This window comes from Aristolochia californica, unplaced genomic scaffold, assembly GCF_029961685.1.
Source record: "Aristolochia californica isolate CCGP_79_NKW_82.1479 unplaced genomic scaffold, dmAriCali1.0.hap1 SCAF_3, whole genome shotgun sequence".
In the NCBI taxonomy this organism is placed as follows: domain Eukaryota; kingdom Viridiplantae; phylum Streptophyta; class Magnoliopsida; order Piperales; family Aristolochiaceae; genus Aristolochia; species Aristolochia californica.
In genome coordinates, this window is record NW_027181992.1 from 42,751,929 (window position 1) to 42,770,260 (window position 18,332).

Genomic DNA, 18,332 nt, shown 5'->3' on the forward strand with positions numbered 1-18,332 from the left:
AAAAAAAAAAATTACAAATTAAAAACATAAGGAAAATAAAGCAATCCAAACAACAAAGATCCTACACATAATTTAAGATACTTATCAACAATAAGGAGAACAATGCCTACGAAGATTAACAATTCTAGGGGGAACACTTTAACGACATTAATAGGAAAAGACAAAGCAAGATTATCAAAAAGTTCAAAAGTGCTGAAGTAGGAACTTGTATGTACCTCCTTTGGGAGGTTTCTACATTAACTATAACTTCATAACACAATATCCAAAAATAAAATTACCCAAATACCCCTGACCTTTAGCAATCTTATAAAATTATCCAAATACCCCTAACCTTTAACATTCTTATATCTCTAAAAAAAATATATGAGGTAGTCATTATTCTGTTATATCTGGATGATTTATTTTTCAATGATTGTTTTTTTTCTCTCTCTCTCTCTCCCTATTTTTAAGGAGTCTCTTATTAGGCCTAATCTTATTTTATCAAACTTGTCTATTCTTAGAGGAAGGTACGTGACGTTGTGACAATCGGGAACAACCCTTGTCTTTCAATGCAGCGGGGTCTCTACGAGCCAGTAGCCCTGCACCCAATAGTTTCCAGTCCAATATACCGTTCCTTTTTTTTATATATAAATTTAAAAACTTCTAAGAGAAGGAAATAAGCACACCAACTCTCTCTCTCTCTCTCTCTCTCTCTCTCTCTCTCTCTCTCTCTTCCTCAAATAAAAGTGCTTCGGAATTTATCTCATCCCTTATATTGCTTGATATGGAACATGTATTGGTAGTATGGATACCCTTGTTGAAAGAACAATACTTCAGGCAAGGAGCAAGAAACACCTTAGGTTCACTACTCTTCTAATATTCTAATGAAATTCAACCTCAATACCAAAAAATTAATGATTTACAAAAAGTTATAGGTCATGTGCAGAGTTGTTAAAGATATTTCCACATTGGATAATATAGAAGATAAAAATGAAAAAAAAAAATCAACACTTACAGAAACAGAGAGTATTCACCGTTCGGGGATATCTCCAAAAGCCTTTCGAAGAATGAAGGAGCATTGCTGAAAGCCTGAAACGAAGCGAGAGTTAGAGATTTTGTAGGGTTAGGTCGGCGATGAAAAAAAATAGAATATTAAATAAAAATCTTTCCTCCTGTTGGACCTTCGCTTTGATCTCGTCAGCGAGGAAGAACTTCGGATGAAGAAATCGAAGAGGAAGAAAATAAAAGAGGAAAATCGCAGAGGAAGAAATCGTACAGAAGATAAAAATGAAAAAAAAATCAACACTTACAGAAACAGAGTGTTCGCCGTTCGAGGATATCTCCAAAAGCCTTCCCAAGAATGAAGGAGCACTGCTGGAAGCTTGAAATGAAGCAAGAGTTAGAGATTTTGTAGGATTAGGTCAGTGACAAAAAAAAAAGAACATCAAATAAAAATCTTACCTCCCGTCAGATCGTTGCTTTTGTCTCATCGGTGAGGAAGAACTTTGGATGAATAAATCGAAGAAGAAGAAGAAGATAAAAGAGAAAAATCGCAGAGGAAGAAATTGTGTAGAAGATAAAAATGAAAAAAAACAATCAACACGTACAGAAACAGAGAGTGTTCGTCATTCGGGGATATCTCCAAAACCTTTCTAATAATGAAGGAGAACTGCTGAAACGAAGCGAGAGTTAGAGATTTTATAGGGTTAGGTTGGTGACGAAAAAAATAGAACATTAAATAAAAATCTTACCTCTCGTCAGACCGTTGTTTTTGTCTTGTCGGCGAGGAAGAACTTCGGATGAAGAAATCGAAGAGGGAGAAGATAAAAGAGGAAGAAATCGTAGACAAAAAAATAGAAGTCTGAGACAGAGAGTGAGGAATCGAAGAGGGAGAGGGAGAATGAGGGATATGAAGACCAAAATCCCCGTCGACGGACAGCGATTTCCGCAAGAAAATCGTGCTGAAACTGCATGAAAACGGTAGAGAAGCATGGGAAATAGCAGAGAAGTATGGGAATCACAGAGACGGAATGGAAGAGAGTTCCGCGACGCGACTCTCTTCTGGTCCCGAGACAGACTTCCGAAAAATTTCCCAAATCTCCCTGATTCCCAAATCCCGCCACTTGTTAAATTAACGAGCTGGCTCGCACCAAACCTGGATTCGGTCGAACTCGGCTCGTTAATTTAAACGAGTCGATTTCAGATCTCGAGCTCGAGAGATACCGAACCGAACCCAGCAGCATCGAGCCAGCTCGGTTCGAAGCCACCCCTACTTCTTGGGCATAGAAGTCGCAAGGTCTTCAAAGGGGATTTCCCTCTCCCAAAGGAAATATGCCTTCGAGATATTGGAATATGTTGGATTTGTAGGAGTGAAACCTATAAGGATCCCAATGGAGCAAAACTTGACTCTTACACAATCCGATGGAGAACTCCTAAATGATCATTCATCATACAGGCTTCTTGTGGGAAGATTAATCTACTTGACCATTACTAGACCAGATCTAGTCTACGCTATCTATGTTTTAAGCCAATTTATGGAAAAACCATGTACACCACACGTTGAGGTAGCACATAGAGTTTTTTGATACTTGAAACAAACTCCAAGACAGGGTATTATGTTATCTTCCACAAGTACACTCCAATTAAATACATTTTTTTATGCAAATTGGGCTCACTGTAGGGACACAAAAAGATCAGTAATAGGGTATTGTATATTTTTTTGATAATCTCTCATTTCTTGGAAAACAAAGAAACAAACAACGGTGGCTCGATCAACTGCCGAGGTAGAGTACCGTTCTATGAATACTATATGTTGCAAAATTACCTGGTTGAAGAACGTTTTGAAGGACATGGAAATCATATATATTCAGCCAATCATGTTGTATTGTGACAACCAAACTGTTCTACAAATTGATTGTCACTCAATTCATAAAATGATTTAAGCAGGTATAATTAAAATAACCAAAATATGAGCCAACGACTAAACTGTAGACTTACTTACTAAGGCATTGAATTCGTCCTAATTTGAGGCATTACTCGATAAGTTGGGTATCATTAACATACACTCCAACTTGAGGGAAAGTGTTGAAAATAAGATTTGAAGGGGTTTTTAAGATAAGGAGATACAATTAGAAGATACTATCTGTAATTTGAACAAGATAAACTCTCTTATAAATATGTTAACCTGATTTGTATAATTTCATCAAAGAATAAGAGTTTTATTGTTTTTTAATCAATGTAAGAGGAAAACTATAAATCCATGCCTAAAGAAAAAAGGAAAAAGGTGGACAAACCAAAACTTATTGCAAATTTCTCTTTCTCTATTCTCCTCTCTCCCTACATGTCCCTCATGTCCAATTCTCCACTCTCCTCTTCTAGACGTGCTCCCTCTCCTCTTCCCCTACATGTTTGCTCTCTCTTGGCTTTGTCTCTACTCTCTCTTCCTACTCTCTCTTCCTCGTCTCCTAAACCTAACCTTCTCCATTTATCTCTTCTCACTTAAGAGCTTAATTTCTTCCTCTCTTCTCTTACTCTCTCTACTCTTCTCTACTCTTCTCTACTCTTCTTCCCTCAATTTAATTACTCCTTTTCTTCAGCCTTCTAATACTCTCTCTCTCTTAATCCACCCCTTGCACTCTCCCTTTTTCTATTCTCTTTCCACACGAGTTTTGTCTCTCTTGTATATCTTCTTCCCGTCTCTTACTCTTCATCTCCTCTAGATTTACCTTCACTAAATTATCTAGTCCTCTTCACTTCACTTCATGATTTCTCTAAACTATGTTGAAGAAGATTAGACCCTCGTAAAGAAGTTTCTTATCCGGTGTAAACACTCTGAGAGTAACAATTCAATATAGAATTATGAACCACTATAAAATTATTCTGTAATTTTGGTTGCATGATTTGGGTGCTTTACAATCTGAATCTTATTCAAAGTATTTTTCTGAAAAGAATGCATCAGACGTCTTTACTGACAGTGTTCTTCAAGGTCTCCTACCTATTGCTACCACGGGGCAAAATAGTGAAGCAATTCGGTACGTGAGGAGGTAATTAATTATACGGCCTCGTTGTTTTCTGTTGTTTTCGTTTGCTCAATCACTCCTGCTCCACAGGCTCGCCGACTGCATCCGACGAATGCCTGAAAAGCATGAACAAAACTTCAAGGAAGATTCGTTCGATTGATCTGAGTTCACCCGGATTTGTCTTACTTTCCATTCCCCACCAGTACTGCTTCCGTGCCCATTTCTGCAGACAACAATTGAAGCAGTCAAATCATTTCCTGCACATTCACAGCTACATCGCTTGCCCAGTCGTCTTCCGCTGTGTTTCATGCAGCTAGAGTAGCTGTCTTCCTTACTTGAGTATACCTAAATGTATGCTTCTCGGAATGTCCAGTTCATACGTTTCACGCTCATGACCAGTAAAATACATGCTCTTTGTCTAATTGAGAGAAAAGGTCTTTGTCTATGTAAATCTGAATGGAAAGGAAGATCATTTGATTCATGCTTCTGCGAATGTTTTCTGTTGTACCATTGTTCTCCTAATTCCAATGTCGACGCCCTTGTCGGCGACAAAGCGTCCCTGTGACTAAAATAAGTAGGATAGTAGTTTCCACTTTCCTCTTCTCTGGTCGGCGACAAAGGTTCGTGTTAACTTTTCCCCCAGAGTGAAATAAGTGGGATAGTAGTTTCACTTTCCTCTTCTACCGAACGGTGGCAAACGTTCCCAGCAATTTTCATGGTGGGGAAAGTCTCCTGAAATTTTGATTTCCTGAGACTGCTTAATCCTTAAGAAAAGTTCTGGTCAGAGTGGACATGAAGCTGTGTCAGGATATATTTTCATTGGATGGATGTTAACATTCCAGCAAGAGAGGGCTGATCCAATACGAAAAGTCATTTGGTACAAAACATGCGAAATGGCTGTCGATCAACAGCTATCTCAGCCTTCAAATCATGATCGGACAGTTAAAATAGCCATTTTGCATGTTTTGCACCAAATGAATTTTCGTATTGGATCAGCCGTGCCAACAAGGACATATAAATGTTAGACAAAAAACAAGCAGTCAAAGAAACTTTTTACCTGCGAAGGTATTGTGACCCAAGTTCAGTCTGATTAGGTGTGCTCCACATTCTTTTCTGCTCATTGAAGCTGCCAATAACAGCAGCCTGTCTTTCATCACTCAATAAACTTGAGAGCTGATCATAATATGCTTCGGCATCCACTCTATCTAATATTTTGATCAACTCTCCATTTTCATTGTCAATTACAATTTGCCCATCTCTGGATATATCTCCAGTAGCCAAGACACTAACTCGCTCTGCTTGTGTTGTTGAATTCAACAGAGAGCTATGAGCCAATATTACCGCTCCAAGGACTTCACCCAGGAAGATGTCCTGCAATTGATAAATGATAAAGTATGAGACACGAAAGAACTTAACTTACTCAAAAGGAAAAAAAAAAAAAAAAAAACAGAAAAGAAAGATACATGGCTTACCATATGGTAATACTCTTGATGCTTTTGCTGTAAATGGAACATCCTGGAGAGCAACCGCCGAGCGAATACTGCTTCTGGAGTCCTGCTTTTCATTTGTAGCCCTTCTATAATCTTAGTGAAAGAACAGACTTGGGATTGGGCATTTAGAGGAATAAGCATGATGCGGAGTTTTGAGCCTAGAACTGCCTTGGCAGCTAAAGGGTCAAGAAACATGTTGAACTCAGCATATTTGTTTGAAGGAACAGTGAAAAGATTTCCCTCTTTCCTACTTCCTTTAATGTGACCCCCAACTATATATATCTCCTGTGACAAATATGAAAAGCCAATATAAATTTCCTATGAATAGATTAATTTTTTAATCATAGTCAATTTTTCAATCTTAGACTGTCTGGAAACTAACTTTTGTTTATTTTACTCTTTAATAATTCTTCTGTTCTGTGAGTTATTTATTATAATAAAAACTACCATGATCAAATAGTGAAAAGCATTTCATCAACACCAGAGACTGATTGGGTTGGCTGAGAATAGGTTGTCAAATCACAATGTGGCATAGATTCTAATATCCTACTCCTAATCAAGACAATCATTATAGTTTCACATTAAAGAGAAACTTAAAAGCTCTCCAAGAAGAAAAAATGGAAAACCTGAATCCTTGAGCTTGAGTATCTGTCAGAACTTATAATTTCAGCCAGGTTGGATAAAGGTCCATTGGTCAATATTGTAATCGTCTTTCCTGGCTTGAGTGATTTCAAAATAGAGTCCCAAACTTCAACTGCTAATGGTTGTCTAAGTTGAGGATGCACTGTATCCCTAGGAGCTCCATGTTTGACGGAGTTCTCAGCAGTATACCTACAATTTGATGATCATAAAGAATCAATAATATGAACTAGATAACAAGATGACCAATTTTGTACTGAAAATGCATGAGTAATTTGAGATGAAAACCGGAAGTGCACTCGACCTTCTAGGACTTCGTGGCAAACTACGAGAAAATCCATAAAGTGTATCAGAGTCTAGAAATCCACCACTGCCATGTGGGATAGCCTTGATGTACTTGCAGTCTCCGGTAGCAGGGAAAGATGGATTTCGCTGCTGCAGTGCAAAAAAACTTCCTAAACCAACTGGTAGGTCATCTCGACCCATCATGTGAAGTATGTCATAGATAATGTCAATTGTTGCAGCATTTGCCCACCCATTTCCACTTACCAGTACACCCTAAGGAAAATAAATGGAAAAAAAAAGGAAATTAACGTCATTGCTTTATCAAAGAAACCTGCATTTTAACTGAACCAAATAATTTCCTAGGATTTTATTCAGGTTAATTTCATAGATACCCAAAAATATGGTATAGTTAAGCACATGCCTCTATGTTTTAAATTAATACCTACACACATTGTTATATAATCAAAATGGCCTACATATCTCTACCTTTAATACAATGAGCTAACTCTAAAATAGTAGAAAAGCATAAATACCTAATATATACTATATGGTTATGAACTGTTAAATGTGCATATAGATACAGCAAGAACAACTTAATATGAGCCAAAAAAATGATATGACACCCACCTATGGGTTTATTTATGTAGGACGATTAATAATTTTATCTCGAAGAGGGTATTTTTGTCCTTTCACAAACCACAACTAGAGTTATTTGGCTATCTTTAATGACAGAAGTATGTAGGCGACTTTAAATGATATTATAGGGGCATATAGGCATTAATTTAAAACCTACTAGTATGTAAGCAGTAATGCTATATTTCACAGACATGTAGGCAACTAGCCCTTTTTTCTTGTGGAAAAGAAGCTTACCTTAAGGTCAATTATTTCAGTGGGCACTTTAAGAAGGTAGATGAGGGCTAGGAAGTCTCCAGCACTCATATCCATGTCAAATATGACAGATTTCCCCAATTTTCTCTTTCCAATGGTCGGTGTGTAAAGAACTTCTTTATAATAAGGAAATTGTGTTGTAAAATTAAATCGGCCAGTTTGCTGAGGAAGATTTATAACCTGTTTCTCACAAAAAAGCAATGTAAAAAAAGAAAAACTATCCAAAGGTGTTATTTATATGTCTTAGTGAACGGTGATAAAGGATCTTTCACTGATCCACAAGTAAAATAACTAGAAATAATAACAAGAAAATATTAGTTCCAGAAAACTTTTAAAGAACTCTTGATCCACACGTAAAATAACTAGAAATAAGAACAAGCAAATCTTACTTCCAGAAAACTTTTAAAGAACTCTTTGTCAAGTGGACTGCTTTTATCTTGGTTTGGTTTTGCTTTCTGAGCGACAAGTACATGAGCTACATCTGGACTGGTTATTTCCTTCGTGTAACCATCCTATTTATGCACAATCATTGCAAAGCACATTAAGAAAGTGACATTCACCAATTGCAAACTACTTGCTATTAAGTAAGGCAAAAAATACACCTCATTTGCCATGCCTAAAATCTAAGCAAAAGAAAAAGAAATCTACCTCACATTTTCCTTTCCCATTCTTCACAATGCAAAACAGATCCTGTAGTCCTGTTTGGACATGACCACTATGCACTCCATTTTTCTGCAAATTTAACTTAGGAACTGCTCGACCATCAAAGAATGGGTTTGAGCCATCAGCTATACCATAAGGCTTATTCGAAGTAATGACTGTTATATTGAGGTATGCCATTTTAGCAAATTCATTTTCACCACTTTTGTCTTCTTTCTTGCGCATAACTGATATAGCCACCCCCGCCATGAATGAATCCCACATGAAATAGTTCTGCAAGTGTTTGTGTTTTATCAATTTATACTAGAGCAAACCATTGACAGGAGTAATGTTGGTCATGTTTACTAAGGCACTTGAGAAGTCTGTAAAATGCAATTGCCAAGATATCAAGTTACCTTATAAAACTTATTGGAAATCCAAGTGTCACGGCGTAATTTCAAGGATCGGAAGCAGTATAGCGCTTCATAAGTATGCTGATTCTGCTCAAGTGCTGTAAAGAATTCCTCTGTTACGGGGATGGTGTTTGTTGCATCAAGTGGGATGAGTGTAATGGGTATACCTGAATGAATTACCTATAGGAAACAAATGCCAAAAACTTGAAAAGCTTTCTCCAACATTTGGAAGTTTCGCTGGTCAAAGTGTAACTGATTTTCTAGAATTTGAGGACACCATGTAGACAATTCCACTTATATAATCCAGCTTATGATGCCAAATTATTGGAGAAAAAAAGTAAATAAGGGACTGTCATGAGACTGTGATGACAAGTTTTTGAGTCAAGGATTCAATTTTTGAAACTTATCTCTTTTCTATTCAATTTTTAAAAAAGAAAACCTCAACTTTTAGACCACTCACATACCAAACCTCAGTCTGGAAAGAAAAATAAGAAATTCATTTTGTTCTCTTTGTCATCATAATTCACTACCAGTTCTTATCAAATGTCAATTCCTTCAAAACCAAGGAAATGAGATTGTCTTGAGGACTAAGATTGCTGTTACATTACATTTTTTATAGTACCAAATACATTACATCTTTGTCAGAACAAATATAACAATTAGATTGTAACCAATTTACCTGATAAGCAGCAAAAGGATCCCCAAAAATGTTGAACTCAGCATACGGATTACTGGTGTAGCCAGTGAACAAGTTACCAGGATCACCACATTGTTGAGGTTTGCAAGAGGAATCGGCATTCTTAGGACAACAACCTGTCGGATTCTTTGACCTTACACCACCACCCATGACATAAATGTGCTCAATATTTTTTTTTAGGCGAGGATTGCTCATTAGAAAAATAGCAAGATTTGTATGTGCTCCAATAACAAATATATTAACAGGACCTGCAGATATTGCATCAATCATTACTTGTTGTGCTGTAGGTTGCCGACAAGGAGAGTATTTCCTATTGCCCTATGTTGAGCATCAAATCAACTAGTTAGATATACAAGCACAGTTATAATTACCTAATGTTCTTAACTCAAATGTTTACAGACTAATGTAGGGAAAACCTATTAAGCAAGTAAGACCCAACCATGGGATATTGCCATCTCATGAATGAAGTATTGATATTGCATGTTAGCCCTCTCCTGTTTTCTTGTACACTTTCTCATTGAATTAGTTTAAGGTGCAGTAGGAGGGTCAGGGAAGTTTATAAGATAAATTTATCTCAACCACAGATCTATATAATTATTTGGCCAGATCACAATATAAAGAATTTTAGGTTGAATTCTTTCAGGGTTCAGAATCAACTGAAAGGAGAATAGGCTAACTTTCCTTCTCACTGGATTTCAGATGGTTTCAAGATCATCATTATGATGCTTAAGTCCACAACCTGATTCTCTGAACAATCTTCTTCTCCTTGAGAGTCGCAAATCTCAGTTTCTAGAAGGCAAAGTCTCCACTGCCTTGTGATTGATTTCCTCAAAACTACTATACAATTAGAATAATTGTAACTTCTCTTTTTGGCTTGGATTACATGCCACTGCTACTGACTAGTTAGAATGAGATTTAAAAATGTATTACTTGCCAATAATTACGTTATGTTTCTTGTTATCAATAATTTTATAATATGTGTATCTGCAGATAATTCCCCAATGTGTCTATTAATGATAGTTCACTTATAAGTGGACATTGTTATGGCAAAATATTCACTAAAGCAGTTCAAACGCATACTTGTGACGTTCAAAGACATTCAGTTCAATTTTTGAGTGAATTTCATGTTTATTGTCAAACAAGAAGGTCAAAAGAAGGAAACTGTAAAACACTTATATCTGATTGGTAAAATTTCAGAACTAGTGCTCAAAGAGACAACATTAATAGGAAATAATCTATGAATCCACACTCAACAGTGACAATGTAACAGAAATATATTATTGCTTAGAATTCAAATGAAGAACTTAATACCTGTGGAAGAAAAGCTCTACGAACACCAAAATTACTATCTGCATATAACCGTCCTCCAAATCCGACAGGAATTGCTTGTCTATAACGGCATCCACCTGCTGTCAAAATACCCTGCCGAGTACTGCAATGTTATCAAAAACTAAGAAGAACAGGTGGATGGAGTGAAAATGATACAAATTACTAAAAATAAAAGAATTTGTAAAAATTGAAGATTGAAGAGAGAAAAGAGAGAGATTGAGATGAGAGATGAGATAACTCAAAATTGAGTCTTGTTGGGGGTTGTGCTCGACCCCTCTCTCTATTAAATAAGTGGGTTATAGTACATTTACAAGATTGCCCCTCATACATTTAAACCATTTAACTCCTTATATCTCCTATTCTAAATTGTCAAATTACACAAAATTTAGTGTACAAGCATAATAAAACATGTAGAGAAAGATAACATAGAAATCTGTAACATATGCAGAGATAAAATGATCAAAATACCTCTTAGTAGATTTTCTAGCATTCTCCCTCAAGTTGGAGCATATATGTCCATAAGGCCTAGCTTGTTGTAGAATATCATAAATTCATGTTTTCCCAAAGCCTTTAGTGAGCACATCTCCCAGCTGATCTCTAGAACGAACATATGGGGTGACTACTTCCTTCTTCAAATTCAACATCTAAAACAAAATGACAATCCACCTCTATGCGTTTCGTCCTCTCATAAAACATTGGATCTCTGGCAATAAATATTACTGCTTGGTTGTCACAATACATAGTCATGGGCTCATCCAGATAAAATCCTAACTTGTGTCTCAGACCTCACTCACATCAATTCACTGACAGTGTCAAGCATTGCTCTATACTCTGCTTTTAGCACTGGACCGATCTACAACATTTTGTTTCTTACTTTTCCAACTTATCAAGTTTCCACCCAGAAACACACAATATTCAGTAGTAGCATCCTATCCAATTTAGAACCCGCATAGTCAACATCAAAAAAGACTTAAATTTTCAAGTGATCACAAGGCTTAAAGAAGAGACCTTTTCCAGGTGATCTTTTCAAATATTTCAAAATTCTATAAGCAACTTCCAAATAAATTTTGTGTGGACACTCCATAAATTGACTTACCACACTGACTACAACTGAGATATCTAAGTGAGTCACCATAGCATATATGTGCTTGCCAACCATTCTAAGATACATTGTCTTATCACAAAGTTCAACACTTTTATCATCGTGAAGGTCATGTCCAACTTCCATTGGAGTATCAATAGGTTTGGTTCCCAACAACCCATACTCTTGTAACATATTTGATACATACTTCCTCTATGTCAGTATAAGTCTTTCTTTACTTCTTGCCATTTCAATGCCCAAAATATATTTTAGTAAACCAAGATCCTTAGTTTGAAAATATTTTACTAGATGGGTTTTGACGTCTTCAATGCTAGTCACATCACTGTCAGACAACATAAGATCATCCACATTTACCAGTAGCACCACAATACCGGATGACCGCTTCAGGACAAAAAGTGAATGATAACAGTGACTTCTAGAAAATCCCATTGACATCACCCCTCGGCTGAATTTTTCAACCCACAACCATGGACTTTGTTTTAAGCCATATATCGCTTTCTTGAGTTTACACACTTTATCCATCTCCCCCTAAGCAACATATCCTGGAGGTTAGGAGATCACTTCCCATCACTTCCCAAATCATTGTGTGTGGACCAAGTATGTGGGCCCCACTTCAAAGTCAGGGTTAGGAGAAAATATGATGTGTGCACTTCAGATTATCTCAAACAACACCACATACTGCAATTTAGAAGAAATTAGTCTCAAACACACCTCAATTAGGGCTGATGTTAGCTTATGGCAAGGTAACGCAGACAAGGGGATAGGTTAGGGCAGCGCACAATCCAAGAAATAGGCAAGTTTAGCCTAGCAAACCCTCATGGGGCAATTATGTAATTCAAAACTGCTCAATAGGTAGTAGAACCATCAACCTTAAGGTTATGGCAGAGAGAGAATAAGAAAAAGGAGAACTTTCACCAACCAGTCAAGCCCAAAGCTTGAGGAATCCCTCTTCTAGAAGTTTGCACCCTTCAATGGGGTGGTCTAATAGCAAATAAGGCCTCCTCTAGATGCGATCTACCGCTCTGATACCATGTAAAAATTGAAGATTGAAGAGAAAAAATAGAGAAATTGAGAAAAGAGGGAAAGAGGAGATGAGAGAACTCGAAATTGAGTCTCGTTGACCCCCTCTCAAATAAATAAGTGGGTTATGGTACAATTACAAGATTGCCCCTCATAGACTTAAACCACTTAACTCCTTATATCTCCCATTCTATAGTGTCAAATTACAAGAAATTCAGTCTATAGAAATAATAAAACATGTAGAGAAAGATAACATAAAAATTTGTAACACATGCAGAGGTAAAATTACCAAAATACCATTCAATAGATTTTCTAACAGAATTTATGAAGAATTTTGTAAAGATAATGATATAGTATATTGAAGGTTCCTTGTTAGGTTTCATGGTAAATGAAGACTTGTTGTAGTAGTATATAGTAGTTTTTATGGCACCAGGAGATGTAAGAGAGAACACTCTCATAAATTAAACCACTCACACGAGTCAATGTCAGGTATATCCAACTCTTACTATTCACTTGTTGGACCTTTACCAGTAAGACAAATACTAACTTCAGGCAATGTCAATACAAAGTCCATAATTAGGCATTGTTTAAGATGACTTGCAACATTGTACCAGTGATCCAAATATACTGGACAAAGTATAGTTGCGAGAGGATCCTGGTGTTATGCTCAACATAGTTTAGAAATGATAACACTCACTCAAAAATGCCAGGATTCAATTTTCAAATTAAGTTGGGTTAAACATCACACAGATGACGCATGTACAGAGCTTTTGAAGTTGAATTTAGGTAGAGAAATTGATTAGAGTCATACCTGTTCTATTAGAGGAAGATATCCACCAACATCAGGTAGTATGGTGTCATCTGGTAGTATTCCACCCTCGCCTCCTGCTCCAACTGGAATGTCATCACGACCCATCATGTAAAGAATATCATATATATGATTCACAGCATGACCAGCATTAGTCCACGCATTTGCATTGACTGTTACAGCCTGCAGTTGGTCAACACATTAAAAAATAATCGTAGGTTCACTAAAATGTCAAATGAAAACTGTTTTATAAGATTAAGATCCTGAATCAATTCTGTACTTTCATATGTTAGCAAATAGGATTGAAAGATAACATAGTAGACTTACTGTTAATGCTGGATAGTTCATGTAATTGATTTATTAATGTACAATAACATTCAGTTCATGTTTTCAATTGACAGTAAAAAACAAGACTAGAAGCTGTTGAAAATGATTACACATTCTGCTTGACAGAGCAAATTTGAGAAAAGCATTCTGAAATCTTGAGAAAGATTTCAATTCAAGCAATACCATGAGATTAAAAAAGGGTAGAGGCAAAAATTATTGATAAATGTCAATATTAAAAAGTATCTTGCAAAATAAGCTGGGTAGCTAAAAGATAACTTGGTGATACAGACCTAGAGCCATGGAGTTTGGTCAATTTGGTTCTTTTAATTCTTATATGTTTCCTATTTCAATTTTATTTTATATTAAAAGATTAGTATTTCATCAAAATGCGTGTATCTTAGTAATAATGTGTTTTTAGTTCAAGATTTTCCTTGTTTACTCAAGTTTCTTTTCATTATCAGTACTTTCTTATTTAGATTAGAAGCTTCTAAAAAAAGTTTGGACTAAATGTACTTGTGTTTTTTAAGGGGTTTGAGACTAATCTAATTACCATGAGTTTCTTAGGAAAGTTTAAGAGTCCTAGTTTTGATAAGTTTCTATAAATTAACAGGAGCAAGCTATAAAAAGCCCTGTTTACAGGTAATCTTCTTTTGTTTACAGGTGATATAGTTATTTGGGTATTGTGTTGACAGCAAGTCTTTTGTTTACAGGTAATATAGTCTTCATGGCAAGTCTTTTACAATGATTTTGAAAAAACCCTTTCTAATGTCAACTTGCAAATATAGTACAAACATCTGTATAATTCAAAAAGTGTGAACTCAGTTATATAGTTATTTTTCCCAATTTTGGCCACTGCTGTAAGAGTTAAATATTCAAAAAGTCAGACATAGTCAATTCAAAAGTGAATATACCCTAATTTTCCAAAAATGGGAATTGACAATAAATTCTCCTGAATATCCAAATCCATACTGCTCCGAATAATACCCAGAAAGATCTTTGAGCTTTTGACTTTGACTAGCGAACAAGATCACTAACTAGTTCTAGATGCCAGGAATATCTTATTTTTTATAAGTTCCCACTGAAAGAAAACCAAAGAAAGAGATCAAGAGAATGTAGAACAAGAACAAACCGTTACGTCAAACTCTGATTTGTTAAGCTTCAGAAGATACAATAGAGCAAAGAAATCATCCATATCCATATCTGTATCCAAAAGAATCCGGTGCGGCACTCCTTTCACTCTTGGAGGAACCACTGCTGCAAATCTTACCAGAAGCAATAGCCAAAGAGACGCCCAGAGCAACATTGGCCGATGAGTAAGAAAAACACACTCAGTCTCCAGTTCAAGCGCCTGGATGGAGTTCACCTACGAAGCACGTCCCTCACTTTCAGCTGTTCCATCAGCCCGCACATCTGATAAGAATCGCGGAAGCAGCAGTTACACACATCCGAGTCCCGACTCAGGCAAAAAATAGTCAGGAGGAACAATTCAGGATGTAAATAAACTGGCAAGCGATATAAGATGTAAAAATTGCGGACAGGAAGCTGAAAGTGAAAAAAAACTAAACCAAGTGAAGGGAAGCCAAGTAATATTATTCAAATGTGGCCAGCAAGTACCTGTCTTTCGCTTCTCTATTCTAGAGGAATCAGAAAAATAAATAGAAAATTGCCTGAAGCAAAAAAAAAAAAAATGCAGTCAATCTCTTATCAGAGAAGACAATGAGAGGCAAGTGAAGTAGAACAGAGTCGCGGATAGATCGCCACGAAGTTAATATCAGACACTTTCGAGAGTGGAGAATCACGTAGCACAGACCAGAGATACAAACGACTTCATTATTCTAGCTGTTCCATCCCTCAAGTCTACTGGCTAGGAAATGAGAGCTAGTCTCTTATAGAAACGAAGCAGAACATAAAAAAAGAAGTAGCGGGAAAGGAAGCAAACTGAAAAGTATTTCTTCCGATCTATGAACAGTGAGTAAATATAGGGAGCTCAGACTGACGCAACAGTTGTCTGCAGTATCGTATCTTAACTCTTAACTCCGTCTAGTTTCCAACTTATTTTTCATGGAATGATGAGATAGACGTTGTGAACTTCTGGGCGAGAAACCGAATGACGAAGGCGGAGGAGAGGGATCGGAGCACAGCACAGAGCGTTGTAGTCGACAAAATGAGACGAGGCACGTAGGAATGGGAGAGACGGAACCGAGGAAGATAGATGACCAAACGGAGGAGAGATTGTGGAGAAAACAATTGCGTGGAGGGTGGATGAATTGGAATGATTGGTTCACAAAGTGGCGTATCTGTCGCCCCGGCCCCGACCCCGGCCCCTGCCCTGGTCGGGTAAGATCTGCCTCAATCGGGGTTATCCCCTCCGATCAATCGGGTAAGAAATACACCATTTCTCGATCAACCCCCATACAGAAACTGAGGGTATTTTTGACTTTCGAATAGTCTCCCCTACCGTTAGGATAAGAAAGATTCCCGCCAACAGGATGCAGACACTGTGTTCTTTTTGTGCGCCGATGACAAATCCACCCGTCAGTTTACTGACGCTCGAGGAGAAGTTGTTCAGAAGATGGTTTCTGTTGAAGTCAGCAATGGAATAATACGGCCAGGCGTTAGTGTGGGTTTATTAAACGCTACACAATGATTAATGGCTAGAAAATTTCAATTTCTTCTTTTGAATCTGTAAAAAATGGCTGAAGGTGGAAGAAAAAGTGGTTCCAGTGTTCCAAGTGGGGAGCTCAGAGCTGACCTCCCCTTATTTGACCCAAAAATGACACATTTCTGGGTTGAACAGGAACTGCTTTCTGGAAAATACACTAAAAGTGAATCTTCTGTGATTTGAATCCTCCTAGATAGCCTGTCTGCGTCGTGTCCACAGCAGTAACACTGTAGCAGCCATTCTTTCTATCATTCAAGAAGAATCTCTGAAAATGGGGGAGCCACAGGAATTGTAGATTGAAAAGAACTGAGAGCAGTTGCTGCGAAAGAAGAATTATAAAAAAGAAACAAGAAGAAAGCTGACTAATTGGTCCAGATGAAGAAAAGAAGAAACAATTATTGCACCTTTGAAGGCAGGCGGGAAAAGAGAATCGGCAAAGAACCTTCCCTGAAATTATTCGACTTAGATTTGATGATATATATTTGTGCTAATACACGTTTACAGCGATTCCGATTTCTTATTTTGATGAAGAAACTGCTCAAAATTAGAACTTATTCCGAGCCTGTCGTTTACTTGGGTTTCTTGATCCAAACTCACGTCTGGGAGACATTACCCATGAATGGAAGATCCTAAAATCAATAATCGTTGCTATAATTGGCTATCGCTCGCAATCTTTAGCTACTCACAACAACATTCAGAAAAAGCTGTGAGGAACACGATGACAATGAGGCCAATGGATGTAACCCTCTTGAAAAGCTCCTTTTTCATTTTGGTGACTGTAATCTGCAGTTACAGGGCCGCCATTTGGCATTTCTGAACTACACAAAATTGCAGAAGCCACCTGCTGCTGCTCATTCAAAAAAAAGTGAGTGAAAAGAGAGATCAAATATCTAATTGCAAACCAAATAATGAAGGAAAAGAAAAAGATGGCAGCTATTGTAACCATGTCTTCTCCTTCTGCTTAAAGGTGAAGGAAAGTGGATGATTTGAACAGAGGAGTGGGTCTAAACTCTTAGAAGTAAAAATCCGAACTGCGTTGATTCGTCTACGTTAGCTTGTGTATGGTAGCTTAATCCGCTTCTCTTATCTTCCATTTTAGCGTTCGGGATGAGCAGTGAGCCTATAATCTCATCCAAAGACCAAGTATAATGTTTATGAAAACTTCCAGGGAGAGAAAAAAAAGAACGTCTGAAGACTGAAATCCCATTAATCCAGAAACAAACAAGGATTGATCATTAATCAATCCCACACAAAAGCTGCCACGTTTTCGACACCAAGGCATGAATCCTTATTCTGACAATACCTGCGAAACTGATTTAATGAACACTCGTTTAATCTTCATTGAAAAACTAAATGAATTCATACTTATTGGAATCGGTAGAAAAGTTATTATTCAGTCCCCCATCGAAGGATCTTCAAATGAAATTCCATAGCGTGTGAGGCTGCGAGTTGAAATGGAAATCCGAAAATTCCCAGAGACCACTAAATTGATTCGTTCGACTTTGGAATTTTAAAAAGGAAGGGCTCGAAGGGATCAGAATAAGAGCATCTTTTCCACCTTTTCAGCTTTAGTGGACGTTGCGAATTAGATATCCATCAAACACCTGGCCTTCGCCAACAGATGAACGGCCACCCTCCTGAAACAACTTCATTCCTTCGTCTACCTCAAAAAATAAGACGGAGGACACTGGGTATGCAGTTGACTTCGCCTGATCTTCAGGACAAAGAGACAGGAGAGTAAATAGTTATCCAAAAGAAATTCTCCACAGCAGAGAAGAGGTTCGTGGAGGGACAGTAAAGTCTAAAAGACGTTTGCCTTTTGTCTCCCATTTATTACTTTACTTGAGGCAGATCCGATAACCAGACAAAGAAAAAGACGGGATCTGTAACCGAAACAGAGAGCAGAGTGTAAAGGAATACTTACGTGCCCGTGGCCATGAAAGCTTGCTTTCGCCTGTTTCTTTTAAAGACTAAAAGTGAGTGATGACGCGGAAGGGTCTTCGAGAAACCAAAATTTGGAAGAGTGTAGGAGACG

The 18,332-nt window shown here is 37.3% G+C and overlaps 1 protein-coding gene across 1 annotated transcript; it reads right to left on the reverse strand.

The window, feature by feature from the left end:
- Nucleotides 1-3,938: 3,938 nt before the first annotated feature.
- Nucleotides 3,939-14,938, reverse strand: LOC137959575 (nucleoside hydrolase 3-like). The gene is made up of 13 exons (XM_068806937.1): nt 14,765-14,938; nt 13,312-13,491; nt 10,361-10,471; nt 9,032-9,367; nt 8,356-8,532; nt 7,949-8,233; nt 7,690-7,812; nt 7,283-7,480; nt 6,432-6,685; nt 6,115-6,319; nt 5,471-5,773; nt 5,056-5,369; nt 3,939-4,775 (listed from the first exon to the last, which is right to left on the reverse strand). The coding sequence occupies exons 1-13, from the start codon at nt 14,936-14,938 to the stop codon at nt 4,757-4,759; spliced, it is 2,679 nt and encodes an 892-aa protein (XP_068663038.1). The 3' UTR covers nt 3,939-4,756.
- Nucleotides 14,939-18,332: the final 3,394 nt, after the last annotated feature.

Coding starts and splice junctions, on each gene's coding strand:
- LOC137959575 (XM_068806937.1), bottom strand. CDS start 14,938: ATGTTGCTCTGGGCGTCTCTTTGGCTATTGCTTCTGGTAAGATTTGCA. Junction 13,492..14,764: donor AATCAGAGTTTGACGTAACG/GTTTGTTCTTGT, acceptor GACCAACTGCAG/GCTGTAACAGTCAATGCAAA. Junction 9,368..10,360: donor GTAGAGCTTTTCTTCCACAG/GTATTAAGTTCT, acceptor TGCTCAACATAG/GGCAATAGGAAATACTCTCC.